At 45.4% G+C, this 20478-nt stretch overlaps 2 protein-coding genes across 12 annotated transcripts in view; one reads left to right on the forward strand and one right to left on the reverse strand.

Moving 5' to 3' along the window:
• LOC142771998 (uncharacterized) overlaps positions 1-20478 on the reverse strand; it is a 371379-nt gene that overhangs the window by 20997 nt on the left and 329904 nt on the right. For 7 of the 8 annotated variants that reach the window (XR_012886228.1, XM_075874065.1, XM_075874063.1 and 4 more), the window contains one exon: positions 5210-5411. Coding sequence is in view for 1 of the 8 variants with exons in the window: in XM_075874066.1 (XP_075730181.1) it covers positions 5284-5411 (128 nt within the window). In the remaining 7 variants the exon portion in view is untranslated. Of the gene's footprint in view, positions 1-1940; positions 5412-20478 lie in introns of those variants that run through there. The other variant, XM_075874066.1, reaches the window with a different exon arrangement.
• Positions 14463-20478, forward strand: part of LOC119165552 (uncharacterized) — a 137691-nt gene continuing 131675 nt past the window's right edge. Inside the window, exon 1 of one of the 4 annotated variants that reach the window (XM_075874067.1) lies at positions 14463-17043. Coding sequence is in view for 2 of the 4 variants with exons in the window: in XM_075874070.1 (XP_075730185.1) it covers positions 16969-17043 (75 nt within the window). In the remaining 2 variants the exon portion in view is untranslated. The remainder of the gene's footprint in view (positions 17044-20478) is intronic. The other 3 variants (XM_075874070.1, XM_075874069.1, XM_075874068.1) reach the window with 3 other exon arrangements.

Below are 20478 nucleotides of genomic sequence, written 5' to 3' on the forward strand. Positions count from 1 at the left end.
CAAATCACTTCGTTCTCACTTTCGCATCGAGCATGCTACCAGAAATTGTGGAGGTTGGATACTATAAACTCAAACTACGCCAATACATACCAAACCCGCGACGCTGCTTTAAATGCCAACAATACGGCCACGGCTCGCAGAGCTGCAGAGACCAAAACACATGTGCCAAGTGTGCCTCTCACGAACACACTTCCGAAAATTGTGAAGTCGAACCACACCACTGTGGTAACTGCGAGGGTAGTCATCCTGCGTACTCGCGTGCTTGCCCAATATGGAAACAAGAAAAAAGCATTGTTAGTCTCAACGTTAAGGAAAACATCAGGTTCAGAGAAGCGCGGAAGCGTCTTTCGTTGACGGAAAGCAGAAGCTACTCCGTTGTGCTGCAACAGGGCGCGGCAACACAGCGGCCTTCAGAGCCTGCCCAGGGCACACCTAGTGACGTCAAGGCAGGGCACCCAGCGCCCAAAGTGGACGCAGCTCCCGCTGCACCACTACCTCAAACTCAGGCTGTGCGAACTCTAGGGTCAGCGAGCCTCAAAGCCCTTCTCCATGCGGCGAGGCTAAACGAGAAGAAATCTGTGCAATCAGCACGGACATCCATCATGTCAGGGGATGCGATGAACGCAATTCAGGGTAGTACTGGACCGTCGACGTTAGAACGACGGCAGGACTCCTTAGATCGAGAAAAAGACAAACCCAGAATCACTGGGCCAGATAAGAAAACTTAAGTTTTACACTACCCGTAACATACAACATGGCTTTTATACACTGGAACTACAGGGGACTCCTACATAACTTGAACGACATAAAGGACATACTGGCCACTTTCTCGCCTGTAGCCTTGTGTTTACAAAAAACTAATCTAGGTCCTAAACATAGAAACATCTTGAAAAACTACAGTGTATTCCGGCACGACCGAGAGCAGACAGGTAGGCTCTCAGGTGGTGTTGTAATTGTAGTCAAGAGCGGAGTACCAGCGCGAAAACACAAACTTACAACCAGAATAGAAGCCGTGGCGGCCACCATACACACCTTTAAATCGATTACATTGTGCAGCGCATACTTGGAGCCACATCTTAAAATATCCATTTCTGATTTAGAACACCTTATAGAACAGCTGCCGGAGCCATTTTTGGTGGTTGGAGATTTTAATGCACACTCCATTTTTTGGGGTAGTGAAAAAACTGACACTGGAGGCCAAATCATTGAAAATTTGTTATTGAGCAATAATAACATAACCCTACTTAATACAGGAAAAGCAACCTACTGCTCTCCTAGCTCAAGAAAAATGAGCTGCATAGACTTATCATTTTGTTCATCCTCTGTTTTTATGGATTTTAAGTGGGATGTACTGAACGACCTATACGGAAGCGACCATCTGCCCATACTAATCAGCCAAACAACAACACCTCAAGTCATTCAACAAAAACCACGACGTTGGAAGCTACATTTAGCCGACTGGGCCCTATTCCAAGAAAAGGCTTGCCTGGAAAAACTAGAAACAGAAGAACTCAACATAGATAAACAAAACGAATGTATTACAAACTGCGTCGTAACAGCTGCCCGGCTATCTATCCCTCAGACATCTAGACTCGCAAAAGGAAATCGCAAAACATGGTATACATGCGAATGCAGAGAAGCTAAAAAGAAGCAAAATAAAGCCTGGGGGACCTTTTGCAGATACCCAACACCGGAAAACTTTGTAAGTTTTAAAAAAGCCAGAGCCAAGGCCAGATACATCCTTCGCAATGCTGAAAAAGCATCGTGTCAAAAGTACATCTCTTCCATAAACAGCACCACCACATCAAAGGAAATGTGGGAACGGGTCCGGAAGATAGACGGCAAGTTTTCTCCGTTCACTGTACCGTTGCTGACGCCTCCTGGCGTACAGACAAGTATTCAAAAACAGATGAATATTCTACGTGAATTCTTCTGTGCTCTTTCCAGCTCGTCACAATATACACAATCATTTCTGAAACACAAACACGCAGCCGAAAAACAAAGACTTCCAACAAGAGGAAACACAAAAGAACAATACAACTGCTTAATAACTTATCAAGATATACGCACAGTATTGACAGCAGGCAAGAAAACTGCACCGGGACCCGACGAGATACACTACGAAATGTTAGCCCATCTCTCCGAACGCGCCGTACAAACACTTTTAACACTTTTCAACCAAGTTTGGATATCCGGAAAATTACCTGAAGCCTGGAAGAAGGCCATCATCATCCCTTTTTTGAAACCGGGAAAGCCACCAACCAGTGCTAGTAGCTACAGATCGATAGCTCTTACCAGCTGTCTCGCAAAGTCCTTCGAAAGTGTTGTTAATATCAGGCTGTCATTTGTCCTAGACTCACAGAAACTCTTCGATATTTATCAGTGCGGTTTGAAAAAAAATCATGCTGCACAACTGATGGCCAGGTACGACTCGAACACACTGTCCGTGAAGCCTTCATACACAAACAAAATCGTCTGGCCGTCTTTTTTGACTCAGAAAGGGCATACGACACCACCTGGAGGTTCGGAATCCTTCAGGACCTGGCTGAGCTAGGAATCCGCGGAAGGATGTTGAACTGTCTCAAAGGCTTTCTATCTAAACGTTCATTTCAGGTACGCCCAGGTTCAACACTATCGAAAAGTTTCACTCAAGAAAATGAAGTACCTCAAGGGTGCACTCTAAGCACAACACTTTTTGTCATAAAAATGAACTCGATCAGCAAAGTAATACCCAAGTCCATCATGTACTCACTCTACGTCGACGACCTCCAAATAGCAAGCACATCCTGCAACACATCAACATGTGAAAGACAAGTGCAGTTAGCGATTAACAAACTAACAACATGGGCAGACAGAACTGGTTTCCGCTTTTCTGCACAAAAAAACTTTGCCCATTCTCTTCTCTCTCAAACGAGGCATACAGACAGACCCTACCTTATACCTAAACAAACGGAATTACCAGTAAAGAAAGAACATAAGTTTTTGGGGATAGTATTTGATAAAAGACTTACATTCCTTCCACACATAAAAACGTGAAAGAAAAAAGCATCCCAATCTCTGAACATACTGAACGTTCTGTCACGCAAACGCTGGGGTTCAGATAGGACAGGCCTTCTACAAATTTACCGCTCTGTTGTACGATCCTTCCTAGATTATGGTAGTATAGTATATGGATCAGCGAGAAAGTCGTATGTGAAACAGCTGGATCCGGTACACAATCAAGGTCTGCGCCTCGCAACTGGTGTATTTAGGACGTCACCTATAAAAATCTGTATGTAGAAGCAAATAAACCACCACTGGGAGACAGAATAATCATGCTCACATGCTCATACGTTCTAAAGATTCGATCAATGCCCAACCACCTTTGTCACGCTATGGTAACTCAATGCCTATCCAGAACACTATTTATTAAGAAACCCCAAGCAATTAGGCCGCTCCTCCTCAGATTTGAAGAGACGTGCCCAGACCTAAATGTAAAGGACACGTTGCCGATGATTGCTCAGAGACCCAATGCACTGCCTCCTTGGTACTGCCTCGCCTCTGTGTGCGACGTCACGCTGACTCAATTTCAAAAAAAGGAAACCCCGCATGAAAATATACTACAAGAATTTCAAGCAATTCAGGCAAAATATGCGAGACACACAGCATTTTACACCAATGGTTCCAAATCGACACGATATGTTGGAAGTGCGGTAATACACAATCACTGGAAACGTACAGTTCGGTTACCGCAATGTGCATCCGTATATACCGCAGAATGCTACGCTGCATCAATAGCGGTGAAAAAAATTAAAAAATGAAAACATCAAGAAAAGTATAATACACACAGACTCATTAAGTGTACTAAGAGCCCTTCATCCGAGAAATGCGTGTGTACCAATGATAGGCGACATCCTACACAACATAATAACAGTTATAGTACAGGGACACGGCATAAAGCTTTGCTGGGTACCGAGCCACGTCGGAATCTGTGGAAACGAGTAAACAGATGAATGTGCATCAAAAGCACGATGTAAAGAAATAAAGAACATCAGCATTCCCTACAAAGATGTCGTAAAATCAGTACACCACAAACTCCGAAATGCATGGCAGGCTAAATGGCACTCAGACACAGAAAACAAGCTCCACCTAGTGAAACCCACCTTAGAAGAATGGAAGTCCTGCTCACACCAAGAACGGTTCATAGAAGAAGTTTTATGTCGTTTACGCATCGTACACACACCCCTAACTCACAATTACTTACTAGCAAAAGAGGACAAACGTCTGTGTCCGAAACGCAGAGGCGAGCTATCTGTAAATCATATTTTAATGTCATGCACTAAACTAGAAGAATTACGAAAAGAAACATTTGATCGTATTTTACAATCAACATATACCTCTTCATCCTGCACTGCTTTTAAGTGAAGACGCTCTTGTTGATAACTCGGAAGTTTTTAGCTTCCTAAAAAAAGCAGGATTTTTAGACAAACTCTAAACTTATACACTGCATCGTTTAAATACATAGGAAGACTTCGTAGGGCTTCCCACTTTTGAGAAGACGATGGAGGTTTTTTTTAGACCTGGTTGGTATCCTCAAGACCCTTGCCTAGGCGAGGACTCGGCGAGGCATCCCAACATTTTAAAACAATCATACCATGCGTTTGGTGCATGATGGCCTAAGCTCCCTATGTACCACAATAACCAAACCAAACCAAACCTTCCCTAAATCACATTATTATCCTCTCTCAAAGAGAGGGCACACCGAAGCATGCTTTAATCTTTTTTAAAGCACAAGAAACTTTCCCCCAATTCCACGTTATTTATTCTGAAACAGCTCAAAAGTGCAAGAACAATATCTCCTTTTCTTGTGTCAAGATGTCTCTCTGAGGCACTAGGTCAAGGATATAAGGCTACAAGAATGGCCAGTGGGGATCTCCTCTTTGAAATACAAAGCAAACCACAGTACGAAAACCTCGCAAACCTTGCCTCCTTTGCAACAACACCTGTATGTGTCACTGAGCACCGCTCCCTCATTAGCTGCAAAGGTGTGGTGTCCAATCAAGATCATTTAGATTTGACTGAGAATCAGCTTCTTGGCGGCTGGAACGAACAGCATGTAACACACGTGCAGTGAACTAAAATCAGACGCGATGACAAAGAAATTCCAACCAAACACCTGCTTGTTACTTTTTGCAGAAGTACCATACCAGAATATCTCAAAACAGGCTACCTGAGGTTAAAAGTCAGGCCATATATATCGAGCCCACGACGTTGCTTTAAGTGCCAGCGTTTCAGACATGGCTCTCAGAGCTGCCACGGCCGCCAAACCTGCGTGAAATGAAGCTCAAACGAACACTCCGCAGACGACTGCGTCCAAGATTCACACTGTGCGAACTGCAAAGGTGGGCACCCCGCATACTCTCGTGCCTGTCCTGCATAGAAAAGGAAAAAAAGAAATCATAACCCTGAAAGTAACTGAAAACATTTCATTTGGAGAAGCGAAAACCACCCCTCTTTTCTACAGTTACCTTCATTCGTGGAGGTGACAGGCAAGGGGGCAGTGTCACAAAGGTTCGTAGCGTCCACACGTACCCCACACAGTGGACGGGTGGTAGCGCATTCTGCCCCCAAGCGGAAACAGCCCGTGCTGCTCCGCAGCCTAAGGTGCTGCAGGGTTCCAGGTCTGCAGGCGCAGGGCCTACTGCTCAGTCAGAATACCCGAAAACTGTGACATCCGTGGCCGCAACCCACATGCCCGCATCCAGCGTCTCAACTGAGGAAATGGACACAACAGCGTGTCCAGCAGTGCTTCAGGCACCGAAGGACCGGAGCAGCTCGTTGGAGCGCCGTAAAAACTTGAAAACACTCATCCGGTGGCCTAACAAGGGTTACTTAACCTAGGCCAACACTTTCTTCAGTACATACTGCACTAATCAACACTCAAATTGGATCCAAAAATTATTCAGTGGAACGTGAGATGTCTCTAGAGAAACCTAGACGACATCCGAAACTCTTATACGAACATTTACCACGAGTGCTGTGTGTACAAGAAACACACCTAAAACACTAAGACACCCAATTTATACGTTCTTATCTTATATTTCGAAAGGACCGAGGTGATGCTGAGGCATCATCCGGTGGCGTGGCCATTAAAGTTAATCAAGGTGCAACGTGTGCACATCTATCACTACAAGCACCTCTTGAAGCAATGACTGTTCGAGCAGTTCTTCTGAACTAACTCGTCACCCTCTGCTCTCTATACATACACGCACATCACCGTCTTCCAAAACATGAATTTCAGTCTTTAATAAATGAGCTGCCAAAACCTTGTCTACTTTTTGGGGACATCAACGCACATAATGGTCTATGAGGTGACTCTTGCTGCAATGCACGAAGATGCCTAATTGAACAGTTCCTGCTATCTTCCAGTGCATGTCTGTTGATTTTGAAAGAACCCACATACTATAGCCTCGCGAACTAAACATACTCATTCATAGACCTTTGAATTGTGTTTCCTTCGCTTCTACCCCTAAGCCAGTGGAGAGTAATCAAAGATGTTTTCGGAAGTGACCATTTTTCCATCGTTCTGAGTTGACTGCTAATAAATAAAAGTCCCCCACAGGTTCATGAACGGCTCACAGACAAAGCCGCTCGTGAGCAGTTTCATAAAATTACCTGCTTAAGGTGAACTACCTTGTGTTGCTTGAATATACAAGCCACTGTTGACTATTTGACGGCTTTTTTTGGTGAAGCTTAATTGAAATGTATCCCACAAACAAAAAAACAACCTGGTAAACGACGCGTGCCATGGTAAAATAATTACTGTGAAAACGCGTTCAAGAAACAAAACAAAGCTTGGAGGTTCCTGCAGGACACTTTTACAGCTTAGAGCTTCAAAAACATCAACAATATTAAGTCGCAATTCAGGAGAACTTACCGACAAGCAAGATGGGATAGTTGGAAAATGTTTTTATCAGGCATTACTTCTTATATACAAGATGGGAAAATCTTGAAGAGGTTCAGTAGGATAGTAGGAAGGTAGGCATATTTAATGCCTCAAGTAAACACCCAAGGTGACAACCTGAAAGACCAGGTGCATTTTTTGGGCGAAAACTTCCAGCAGGTGTCTAGCTTGTTGAATTTCTAAGAGGTCTTCCAGCGGTACAAAACAAGAATATAAAACAGAAACTAGAGCGCAAATGTACCCAACACGAGGCATACAGTAATCTTCTTGGTTTACCAGAGCTACAGGTATCTCCGAACTGCTGTAATAAATCTGCCCCACGCTCTGATCGTGTAGTATACGAAGTGATAATAACCTACTTGTCAAAACACAGAACACCCTACTTTCACTGTACAATGCTACATAGATGTCGGGCGAGATGCTTATTTCTTGGCTATTGTAATTACCATTCTTGAACAGGGCAAGGATCTGTCCTTTGTAGTGGGTTAAAGGCCCATCGCCCCAAGAAGTCACCTTTATAAACTCTTTAAATATATTGCCACGTTCTATTTCTCAAGTTTTGTTATCGCCCCAAAACACTACACAATTCTTAACGCAAACCACGCCTGCAGTTATCGAGAAGCTTCCAGACATTATTAGATCATTTCGATAAGATCAAGCCCTTTCTGCGAACTGTACAGATTATTCTGGAACCTACGCCACTGCCAGCGATAACGCTAGAACATTCGATGGCAAAAGTATAAATGCCGACGCAATTTGCCGCTTGTCAGTAGCTAATCGACGGCCGATGCTTTATTCACTGCTATCTGTGCAAGACTGCTACTGTTATCGGACTTTCCGTTTACCGGGCACAGATTCGCCCAAATAATCAGTTAAATTCCAACACAAAGTTTCCTGTCGTCGGCCACGTCATGACCGACGTGACATCTGGTGGAGGTGCTGCATCGTTTATGTACCGGATGCCCCCATCACGCCGTGAACCCAGCCCACGTCGCGGAAAAGACACAAACGCCAACCAGGAGCAGTGAACAAGCCGCCGACAGCAAGGTCTACCACCGGAGTACGGGCTTCTACAAGACAAGGCGCGGAAGACCAAGGCCATGACCTTGACTGCAGGGACAATGACAACCGCAGCGTCTCAGCCCGCTATCGTCATGCATCAACCCAGGGAACCACCAGCTTTCCATGGATCATCATTTGAAGACCCGGAGACCTGGCTAGAAACATACGACCATGTGGCTGCCCTCAACCACTAGGACAACCAAGAAAATCTCTGTCGTGTGTTCTTCTACCTGGAAGGCACCGCAAGGACCTGGCTGGAGAATCGGGAGTCCACTCTCCAAACGTGGGATGTCCTCTGCAGCGCATTCCTGCAAACGTTCGCAAGCGTCGCTTGCAAAGAGAGGGCCGCTGCTTTACTAAAGAGCCGCGTTCAGCTACCAAATGAAAAGGTTGCTATTTTCACAAAGACTCGCCTATTCCATCACGCTGACCCAGACATGCCTGAGGAGAAGAAAGTTTGTTTCCTCATGCGAGGGCTCAAACAGGAGGTCTTCGCGGCACTAATGAGGAATCCACCGAACACCGTCAAAGAATTTGTATCCGAGGCGACCACTATTGAAAAAAACCTGGACATGCACACCTGACAGTATAATCGTCGCCTGACACCAGAATGCGCTGCTGCTCAAGCCATTGACTCCGAAGACCTGCGTGAAACCATCCGAGCGATCGTGCGGGAAGAGCTGCGCAAGCTGTTGCCTTCGGCGCAGCCTCAAGTGAATTCGATTACCGACATTGTGCGAGGAGAAGTTCGGCAATTGCTTCGAGTTCCCCAAACACCGCTGCCCGAGTCAGAAACTATGAGCTACGTTACTGCAGGGCGCCACAACACTCCTCCCCGTCCACGTCAAAACGCTGCCCCGTCGCACTTTCGTCGCCAGACGCCACCGTCGCCACCACCCCCACTGACGTCCTACCGTTCGCCAGCGGGCCAGCGCAGTGCGCCGAGGAAAACGGACGTTTGACGTGCACCTGACAACTGCCCGCTCTGCTACCACAGCAGCGAGGCCGGGCACACATACCGTCGTTGCCAGTACCGACAGATGAGACTGCGTAGCTTCGCCGTCAATGCACCGCGCCTATAGCCAGGAGAACGGCCACGTGACATCGCCGACTGCCTTACATGAACTCAATGGACACCACAAAGTCGTTCCCGTTGCCACCGCATGTCACCGCATCACCGGCAGTATTCTGGCCCAACGCGGGGCCGGTCTCCTTGCCGTATCCGGGAAACTAAGGGCAGCAACCGATGGAGGTGCGGTTGCTGCGTGACGTACTACCAAAGATCCTCCTACGACGACGACGCCGCGACGGAGATTTCCGACCACAACGACAACCAGGCGAAGCAATGACGGCGAAACCTCACTTACCGAAGGTGACCTGGCGACGCAACATGTAAGCAGTGGAACAAGCCGACGCAGTTGTGACCCGACGCTACGCCCTAACTGTAATGCGAGCCGGCGAACTAGCGACCTCTACATTCTTATCCACGGCCACAGTGTGACCGCTCCCGTCGATACTGGAGCCGAATATTCCGTTTTTCAGTGAGTCGTTCACCGCGAAGTTAAAGAAAGTTAGGACAGCTTGGGAAGGCCCTGTAATACGCACAGCTAGAGGTCATCTCGTAACGCCTGCAGGAATCTGCACAGCGAGAGTCACCACTAACGGCCGCATTTATCCTACAGACTGCGTAGTCCTACAGCGTTTCTCGAGAGATGTCATCCTTGGCATAGACTTCTTATGCCTCCATGGTGCTGTCATCAACCAAAGAACAAAGTCGATAACGTTATCCACAGAAGGAGCATTACCGCCACGTACGCCGTCAGGACACCATGCCTTGAATGTGCTGGAAGAACAAGTCTCCATTCCGCCTCGCTCCAACGTCATTATTCCAGTCGGCGCTCCTTAATCACCTGATATGGAAGGCATCGTTGAACGCAGTCAGCATCTGTTGGTCACTCGAAAAATTTATTTGCGTCGCAAGAGGAATTGCAGAGCTGCGGGGAGGCAAAGCAATGGTTATGCTCACGAATCTCAGCAATGAGTACAAACATGTGAACAAAGGAACAACGGGCGCATACATCGAAGAAATTGTGAAAGCCACCAGAGCTTTCGCCCTCGCCGATTCTGTAGAACCTGCTCAGAGGAACCAAGCCCTTCCTACAGCTTTCGACGTGAATCCTAGACTTCCGAACCATAAGCAAGAACAGCTGAATGCCCTGCTTCTGCAATATGAAGATTGCTTTTTGTCGTCATCAAAAATTCGGCAGACCCCCGTTTCGAAACATCGCATCATAACCGAACAAAATGCCAGACCACTCCGTCAGAGTCCGTACACGGTTTCGACGCGAGAACGTGAGGCCATGAAGAGACAAGTTAATGAAATCCTGCGGGATGACATCATCCAGCCGTGCAAGAGTCCATGGGCGTCCCCGTGGCGTTAGTGAAGAAAAAGGATTGTAGCCTACGTTTCAGCGTCGATTATCGCCACCTGAACAAAATCACAAGAAAGGACGCGTATCCTCTCCCACGAATACACGATGCACTTGATTGGCTTCATACCGCCAAGTACTTTTTGTCAATGAACCTCAAGACTGGCTATTGGCAAATCGAAGTCGAAGAAAACGACCGAGAAAAGACGGCGTTCATAACACCTGACGGCCTCCTCGAGTTTAAGGTGATGCTCTTCGATCTTTGCTCAGCGCCTGCAACTTTTCAATGTGTTATGGATACAGTACTGGCAGGATTCAGGTGGCAGACTTGCCTTATGTACTTGGACGACGTCGTCGTGTTTTCCTCGACTTTGATGAGCATCTTCGGCGCCTTGAAGCTGTACTTGAAGCCATCAAGATGTCCAGACTCACACTGAAGCCAGAAAATGCAGATTTGCGTACGAGGAGCTGTTGTTTCTGGGGCACGTGATTACCAATTTCTGAGTTTGTCCCGATCCACGGAAAACCGCCACTGTCGCCGACTTCCCGGCGCCCACTAACAAGAAGGCGGTGCGCCGATTTCTGGTCCTGTGCGCCTGTAATAGGCCGTTCGTGAAAAACTTCGCCCACATCGCTGATCCACTCACTAACCTTACCAAGGCCGACATGGAGTTCAAGTGGGAAACGCCGCAGGAACACCCTTTCCAGTAGCTTAAACATGGCCTCCAGACGCCTTCGTTACTTGCCCATTTTGATGAATTCGCCGAGACAGAAATACACAGTGACGCAAGCAGCGTAGGTCTTGGCGCCGTTCTTGTGCAGAGGGCTAACGGACTTGAAAGGGTTATAGTTACGCCAGCCGATCCTTATCTAAAGCAGAAACCAAATATTTCACAACAGAAAAGGAGTGCCTCGCCATCATCTGGGCTACGTCGGAATTTCGCTCCTACCTCTACGGCCGGCCCTTGAAAGTTGTGACCAACCACCACGCCTTGTGTTGGCTAGCCACCTTGAAGGGCCCTCCAGGTCGCCTCGCACGATGGAGCCTGAGACTTCAAGAATGTGACATTACCGTCGTTTACATGTCCAGGAAGAAACACTCCTATGCCGACTGTCTCTCTCGAGTGCCTGTCTACCAACAACCACCCGACGACCCGGATGAAGACTACTTCTTGAGAACGATAACTACTGATGACTTCGCTGTACGACAGCGGGCCGACCCGGAACTTAAGGCCCTAATAGAATACCTCGAAGGCAGGACCGCCGAAGTCCCGAAGGTATTCAAGCGCACACTTGTGTCGTTCTTCCTGAGAAACGGTCTTTCCAAAAGAAAAACTCTTCACCGCTTCGAGCCAAGTACCTACTTGTGGTGCCTTCAGCTCTGCGACCAGAGCTTTTGCAGGCCCTGCACGACGATCCGATGGCAGGGCACCTCGGTGTTTCTCGCACGCTCGCGAGGATACAAGAAAGGTACTATTGGCCAAGTCTTACCATCGACGTCACTCGTTATCTGAGGACATGCCGGGGCTGTCAGCGACGCAAGACACCACAGACAAGGCCAGCGGGACTTCTGCAGCCAAATGAAACACCTCGGCGACCTTTCCAGCAGATTGGTATGGACCTACTGCGGCCGCTCCGGACATCGGCTTTCGGAAACAAATGGATCGTGGTTGCTACTGACTACCTCACCCACTACGCCGAGACAAAAGCTCTGCCCAAAGGCAGTGCATACGAGGTAGCTAAGTTCTTCGTCGAAAATATCGTCTTACGTCACGGCGACCCGGAGGTCCTTATCACCGACAGAGGAACGGCATTTACTGCTGACCTAACTCAAGTGATCTTGGCATACAGCCAGACAAACTACCGCGGGATGACAGCGTACCTCCCACAGACCAACGGCCTCACCGAGTGACTAAGCAAGACGATCGCTGACATGCTGGCAATGTACGTCGATGTCGAACACAAGACGTGGGACGCCATTCTTTTGTACGTGACCTTCGCGTACAACACGGCGGTGCAGGAGACGACGCAAATATTTCCATACAAATTGGTCTACGTAAGGAGCCCGGCAACGATGCTCGATGCCATGTTACCCGAGGTCACCGATGAATAAAACCTCGATGTGAGTGAGTGCCTTCAACGCGCCGAAGAAGCCCGACAACTCGCGCGTCTCCGTATCAAGAATCAACAGACGACCGACAGCCGCCGTTACAATCTTCGACGACGCTTCGTGGAATACCAGCCCGGTGAACGTGTTTGGGTGGGGACCCCGATACGCCGACGTGGACAAAGTGAAAAGCTTCTGCGACGGTACTTCAGACCATACAGGGTGGTTTGACGTCTCGGCTCACTAGATTACGAGGTTGTCCCCGACGGCATCACGAACTCTCAACGACGCCGAGCGCGACCTGAAGTCGTCCATGTCGCGCGCCTCAAGCCGTTTCATGCATGTTAACAAACGGAAACAGTGCTTTTTGTATTATTGTATCATAATTTATTCATTGTACTTTTTTGCATTATTGTTGTACCTTCATCATCAGTTAAAGCATCGGGACGATGTCTTTTTCAGAGGGGGGCAATGCCACGTTACATTTCTCAACTTTTGTTATCACCCCAAAACACTACACAATTCTCAGCGCAAACAGCGCCTGCAGTTTTCGAGAAGCTTCGGGATTTTACTAGATCATTTCGATAAGATCACGCCCACCCTGCGAACTGTACAGATCATCCTGGATTCTACGACACCGAAAGCGACAGCGCTAGGACATTAGATGGCAAGAGTATGAATGCCGACGCACATCGCCACTTGTCAGTAGTTGATCGGCGGCCGACGCTCCGTTCACTGCTATCTGTGCAAGACTGCTACTGTAATCAGACTTTCCGTTTACCGGGCACAGGTTCGCCCAAATAATCAGTTAAATCCCAACACAAAGCCTCCTGTCTTCGGCCACGTCACGACCCCGTCACAATATTATAAATAAGTGCCTGATAGACTGCCTTGAATCAAACAATCTCCTTGATTAGTACCAGTGCAGTTTTGGAAAAGGTAGATCCTACCACTTGTACGTATCGAAGCAGAAAGTCAAGACGCTCTTGTCTACAATCAATATTTTCTATCGGTATTTCATGATATGTCGAAGGCCTTCGACACAACATGGCGCTTTGCTATATTAAAAGACCTGTCCAACTTTAGCGTGCATGATATAATGCTTACTATATTCGAATGCTTCTTGTGCAACCACACATTCTGTGTTCGAATAGGCAATGTTTTGTGCATAACATTTGTCCAAGAAATAGGAGGGCCGCAAGGCGGAGTATTTACGTGTACTCACTTTATTGTCAGGATGCATTCCATGCGTCTCTGCATTCCACAAAATATTCTCTATTGCACGCACGTCGATGATGTGCAAGTTGGTTTCAAGTCATGCAATCTTTCTATATGTGAGTGGCTGGTTCAGCTTAGTCGAAATACGCAGAAGAAAATGATTTTAGCTTTAATGCAAAAAAAAACGCCAGCCTTCTGTTCTCTCGGAAGCGGGGCCTTCATCCTGACCCAAATGTTGACCTGCATGGTCAACTTTCCGTAGAGGCAGAGCACAAATTTTTCGGCCTATTCTTGGACACTAAACTGACGTTCATATACCACGTACATTAATTATTCCGAAAGTAAATGTATAAAATAATCAATGTCCTAAAGGTTTTGTCACGCACTACCTCGGGCAGTGAAAAGAAGTGTCCGATAGATCTGTACGAACGCATCATACATACCTACTTAGACTACGGGGTAAGCATTTATCAATCCGCCACATCAAGCACCATACGAATGCTTGATCCAGTTCATCATCTAGACATTCAATTATCTACGGACTCCTTTAGAACTAGCCCCGTAGAAAGCCTGTCGGCTGAATCAAATGCATGGTCACTACTCCTGCAGAGGTCCTATTTGTAATTTGTATATTTTCTTAAAGTTAATGCAAAAACAAACACCCTTCACACTCCACTGTCAATGATTTGTCCACATCTATCTTTATCTCTAACCGTTTCTCTACGAGAGCCTTACGCACTACGAGTGAGGGGCCTAGCTGAGGGAATTGGGATTCTTATTCTAAAATACTCTTTGGCGGCCCCCGCTGCAAATCCTTAGCCGTGGCGGTGGCAGCTCATAGGCTGTGATTTTCCTTTTGTGGAAATTACGAAAAACGCCCCTGTTGCGCATATTCATACGTACTTCCTTGAACTCGAGAACAAGTAGAGCTGTCCTCATTTTTTACTGATGCTTATAAGTCTCATACTTCTATGTCATATGCAGCAGTCGATCCATCTTTTTCAGAAGTCGGCATTCTGCGCCCTTACACAATCATTTTCACAGAAGAAAATTATGTGATTCTCCCGGCCGTAAAACACATTAAGCAACTGAGAATTCAGAAGGCAGTAATATGCACCGATTGCCGGAGTGTGGTAAATTCTCCGAAAACAATAAAAAAATAAAAAAATACTGTTATAATCTCACTATACACATTCTTATTTGAAATGTAGACGCTCAGACAGCATGTAACAGAGTTTGGCGTGCCTGGGCATTGTGAGATCGATGGAAACATGTTGGCAGACAGCCTGGCTACATCCACCCATGGAAGTACTGCCAATGCAGACTTTGCTGTCCCTGTACTGGACTTGAAACCATACCTCGGACGGAACATCAGTGACCGTTGCAGCAATTATGGAACGGACAAACACAGAATAAATTTCATCTCATAAAACCAAATCTCGCGAGTTGGCCACCAGTATCAAAATCACGCCACACAGAAATAGCACTTACGAGATTAGCACTAGGACGCACATACGGTACACACTCATTCATTTTGTCAGGTGGTGATCCAAATTTGTGTGAAAAGTGTGCTGAACCACTCTCTGTCGTTCACATTCTCATTCAGTGAAGTGAATTGGAATCATTAGAAAAAAGCACTTCTCGCTAACTTAACGTCAACAAATATCTATTCGTCTTAAAATGTTCATAGTTAATAAACCATGATTTATATTGTCAGCCCGACGAAGCGCACGACAGAAGAAGGAAAGTTCCTAGAATTGTTTCTTGAATGCACATGGTAATTATGTGCTTGCTAAACTGTGGTAGAATTGAACTATATTCAAAGGAATTTGAGATGTACAGACTTAAGCATAGCCCCCATCAACCAACTACTCTTTATCTTGAGGTGTTCATAAGTAATAAACCATTATTCGTATTGGAGTCTTTGTTCACGTTATTAAGCATATTCATAGCTTTCACACCATATATTAAAAATATCCATAGGACAGCCTCTCAAAAAAGGTTGTTGCTGTGGCAGCTACTCACAAAAGCACCTGCTACCTAGCCTTTGGTATTAAGGGCTGGGAGCTTGCATTGGTGCTTTTTTTCTATCTCTCACGAGTAGATACAATGGCCATTTGTCATTCATATCACACCCATGCATCACGTCGCATGTCGCTGTCATAATTTTATACTTATACACACCTTTTACGCAGTCTTACAGAACGTGATTCTAAGCTTTTATACAGCCAAAATACACCTTGTAATCGCAATCATTGGTCATCGCTCAGATCGCATAAAAGACATGGCGCTATTTCGCCACCCATGGCCCTTGAGCCAAAAACTCCACTAATCATCATCAACTACATACTGCTTATATACGCGCTTGAAGAAACCATATTAGTCTTTATAGTCGTACACTTTGTCTATTATAAGGATTTTGAAGCTTTATGAAAGATTCTTCATTCTTTTTTCGTTTTATATCACGCAGTTTCAATGATTTATTGGATAGAAATAGCTCCTCATCACCATTATCAATGCATGTACGCACAGTTATAGCATGCCTCGAACATCTCCGCTCACAAAAGTCAATGCGTCTTTAATTACAAATGTCAAACGCGTGCCCCCCTTACGAGGTTATTTCGACACTCAGTGCGTCATCGCAAATAATTATTTCTACTTTTTTCGAAGTTGTCAGCAGCGCCGTGAGTATTGGCAGGGTTATGACTGATGAAATTAAGACCCACAGGTTTTTTATGACTAACCCACAATAACATCCACGAGTACCTCGAAGAAGCGAAATCTTTGGAGATGAACAAAATTCACTCTTGTTGGCGGGGCGAAGAGAGGACCTATTACTCTACGGGAAAGTAGGTCAACATTTCTCGTTTCTGGGAAAGTGCAGATTTTTGCGGCATTGTGCTACAGGCAGGCTTTGTCAATCTTACTTTCCATGTGTTCCTTGCACAGTACTGATGTCGAAACGTCGGTGATGTGCCAATTGTTCTGTAGCCGAGTCTATATTAAACACATTAAGCTTGTCATGTATTAAGGAATAGATGACAATAGATGAAGAGAACTTTTAGTGCAACAATTCGAGAGCTCTTCGTCACACTCTTACATAAAAGGCAGAAAAGTAATGTGACTGTAGTTTGTACTCACAAAACTGTCGATCAAGATAGCTTCACGTTGGGTGCGCGGAAGCATTACAAACAGTGAACTAAGACTCCATGGAGGCAAAGGCACTCGCAGCCATACTCGTTCTTATGTCAACAAGTTATACATATGGTGCAGATGTCAAACAGGTCAGTTATTACTTCAGGACATTTCCATGCCTTATAAATTTCCGATGCTCGAAAGGTCATCATCGCTATTTTAAGTACGCTGCTCTTTAGCAGTCATGCTTTTTAAATGTGAACCTTTTTTAGCAAGCTTTAGAGATTTTGAGCGTATCTATCTATCTATCTATCTATCTATCTATCTATCTATCTATCTATCTATCTATCTATCTATCTATCTATCTATCTATCTACCTATCTATCTATCTATCTATCTATATGTCTATCTATCTATCTATCTATCTATCTATCTATCTATCTATTTAGCTGCTTACGTTTGGGTGGTTTTGTGGTCACCCATTTAACTTGGCGTGAACCAAAATTAGCGTGAGCGAGTAAGAAGGTTTGGCGAATATGACGTGCTAGTCAACACAAAAGTGGTATCACAATTCCGTTGCGTACTTCGTCGAATACTTCCCGCCAGACAGTGGCGCATTTCCACGGGCGGGTATGTGCCGCTGATATGCGGGCATGTGCCACAGGTGATTTAAACTTAGTATGTACCCAGAAAAGACCAGAACACGCACGGGCAATTTGATCGCACAAGCGTTAAGGAACACCAGACAACGGTAGCATTGATTCGACGAATGCAAAGAATAATTGTGAGGGTCCCACCTGTATACGAACCCAAGCATTCTGCGTGGCAATGAAGCATTTTACCACTGAGCTACGGCAGGTCTCAGAACTTTTTTTTTTCAAATAGACACTCATCTTCGTGATACGTCAATAGTGGTGGCAGTGCTGCCTACCATATTTAAAAAAAAGATTACATATTCAGTTCTTTACTACAACCGTCACGTTGCGTTAACGTCAATTGTAGTTAGTTGCCATGCGCTGAGGTTGATTTTATGTAGCAGTGCCCAGGGCTGGCATCCTCGCGAGCATCAGCGCTTCTTATCAGCTTCTGGTGCTTCTAATACGAATGTTCCAGTTGGCATCATGGTGAAAGTGTTAACTGGTTGTATAAGCATCGGCAAGCCTTCAACATATATCTGTGTGTGTAAAATTACTAAATATATTAAGCATCATATCATGACGTGTTGCTCAATAAAAAAATTGCAACACGGTCAACTTCCCTCCGCATGCTTCGCACAACGCCGATTTCCAGGTACGTGGGATCTGCGGATTTTTCTTCCTTTTACAAATCAATGTGGGTTTTGATTGCTGGATATTCATAGGCCTTGACACATGAACACGACTACTAGGAATCGTCGATATCACGAAAACATATGCCTGGCAGACGTGCCACGCGGACGCCAATACATTGAGTTGTTTGCGTTTCAATCTGACTGTTGTTTATGGTGACACATATCAGAATTGAGCAAAGTAGTGGGCGTTTGCGAAAAACTAGTGGCCTCAGATTGTGTCTGATTTTATCGAATAGTGAGAGCAGAATGTACGTAAAGGAGAATATACTTAGAGTAGTAATGCATTTTACACCACATCGGCAATTGCTTTGAATTTGTGTAATAAAATAGCAGGACATCGCGATCTGCCCATTTGACATGCTCCATACCGTGGAATTGTGCTTATTGTCACTGTAATGCGCTTCAACGAAATGAGGGTTTTGTTTTACTGAGTTGAATCATCGTTTTCAATATATGTTCAATGTTATCGTGTTATGTACTGGCACCACTATGCAAGGCACTGAAGCTTTCATCTTTACTGCGCCACGCTACATTACGCGTTTCATCAATCAAAGCGGCGCCAGCGACTGCTCATAACAATGGCAGCGCTAATCTGGAGGCCGTGAAGGCCCTGGTAAAAAATTTTCAGAACAATACAGTGGGACGAATGCTCAACGTACAACTTATCTGCCTAGTATCGCAAAAAAAACTTTTATCACTGATTGCTTAATCTCGAACATTTCTGGCTATTTTTAGACAATAGTGCGGGCAGAGAAATTCTTATATCGTCCCAGACAAGGAAAATCACTATAACATCACACCCTTGAAGACCAGCTTCTTGGCGCCAAAAACAAGCAATCGGGCGGCTTCGGCCTCCTTCCGAATAATCATAGGCTTTCCATAGACGAACCTTTGATCGCGCAGTAATCAAGCTAGCAACTTTTTGCCAAGGACAATAGCTGATATCAAAACGCTAGAACCACTATTTGTGTAATATACATAATATCCTTCCAACAACTGTTCGAGAAACGTACCCCACTATTCCGCCGAATGGTAGTTTCTACTAGCAAACTAAGAGTGATCTCAGATAAGGCAACACTCGTAACTCTAGTTGTTTGCCCTTTTCATAAATGAAGAAATTGAAGTGATGTGTATCACTTCAATTTCTTCTCATCACTGAAGAAATTGATGTGTATGTCACTCATATCGAGCAAGGACATGATACTGAAGTTCACCACAATTCTTAAATTAGTCAGTGCACTTAAAAATTTTGAATTTTATTCATCCTACTAATTGCAAACTGTTGGCACTGATAGGCGAACCCGCTGTGTGCTAACATACACCGTAATGTTTGTCAAAAAGTTAAAGTCTTGATTGATAGATAAGTGGGGTTTAACGTCCCAAAACCACCATATGATTATGAGAGACGCCGTAGTGAGGGCTCCGGACATTTTGACCACCTGGGTTTCCTTAACGTGCACCCAAATCTGAGCACACGGGCCTACAACATTTCCGCCTCCATCAGAAATGCAGCCGCCGCAGCCGGGATTCGATCCCGCAACCTGCGGATCAGCAGCCAAGTACCTTGGCCACTAGACCACCGCGGCGGGGAAAAAAAGGTAAAGAGCTATCCCTGCTACGTACACGACATATTTATTAAATGGACGCCTGCAGAAGGGCCAAAAATGCATTAATTGATCACAGGGTCAAGTTTAAATTGAAAAAGAAATTTATCATGTACCGTTTACTTCGTGGAAAAAAACTTCTAGACGTAGCACTATCTACTGAATCAGGAATATCAATTCAACACACTACAGAAAACCTGCAGAGAGCTAACAATGCTTACATTGCCTACTCTGCAATGGTTATCATGCACGACAGTGCAAGCAAGGAGTAGTTATTCAGTAGGCAGGGCGTATAAGAAAGATGTTAGGTGAAAGTGGAGGGTATGAGGATGCTGCTTACATAGTGTGTACGTTCACCACCTCAGAAACGAAAAGCGAACTTCAGTTAAACAAAATTAGCGGCACGACACTCTAAGCAATGTCTAGATCCAGCCTATATATTAGCAAATTACACTCTGGCCACACATACCCCCCTCGGAGGTCCCAATGAGCCGCTAGCTTTTTTAACGAAATATTGTAGTGTGCTGCATCAATAATACGAAGATACAAGCCCTAGAAAATGCGTTTCCCAAAACATCAAAGATCCTTAAGACCGCAGTATAAACCTACAAGGCATGCTGATGCAAGCAAAAGTGAATTCATATTTTAGT

The sequence above is a fragment of the Rhipicephalus microplus genome, chromosome 9, assembly GCF_043290135.1.
Source record: "Rhipicephalus microplus isolate Deutch F79 chromosome 9, USDA_Rmic, whole genome shotgun sequence".
NCBI lineage: Eukaryota > Metazoa > Arthropoda > Arachnida > Ixodida > Ixodidae > Rhipicephalus > Rhipicephalus microplus.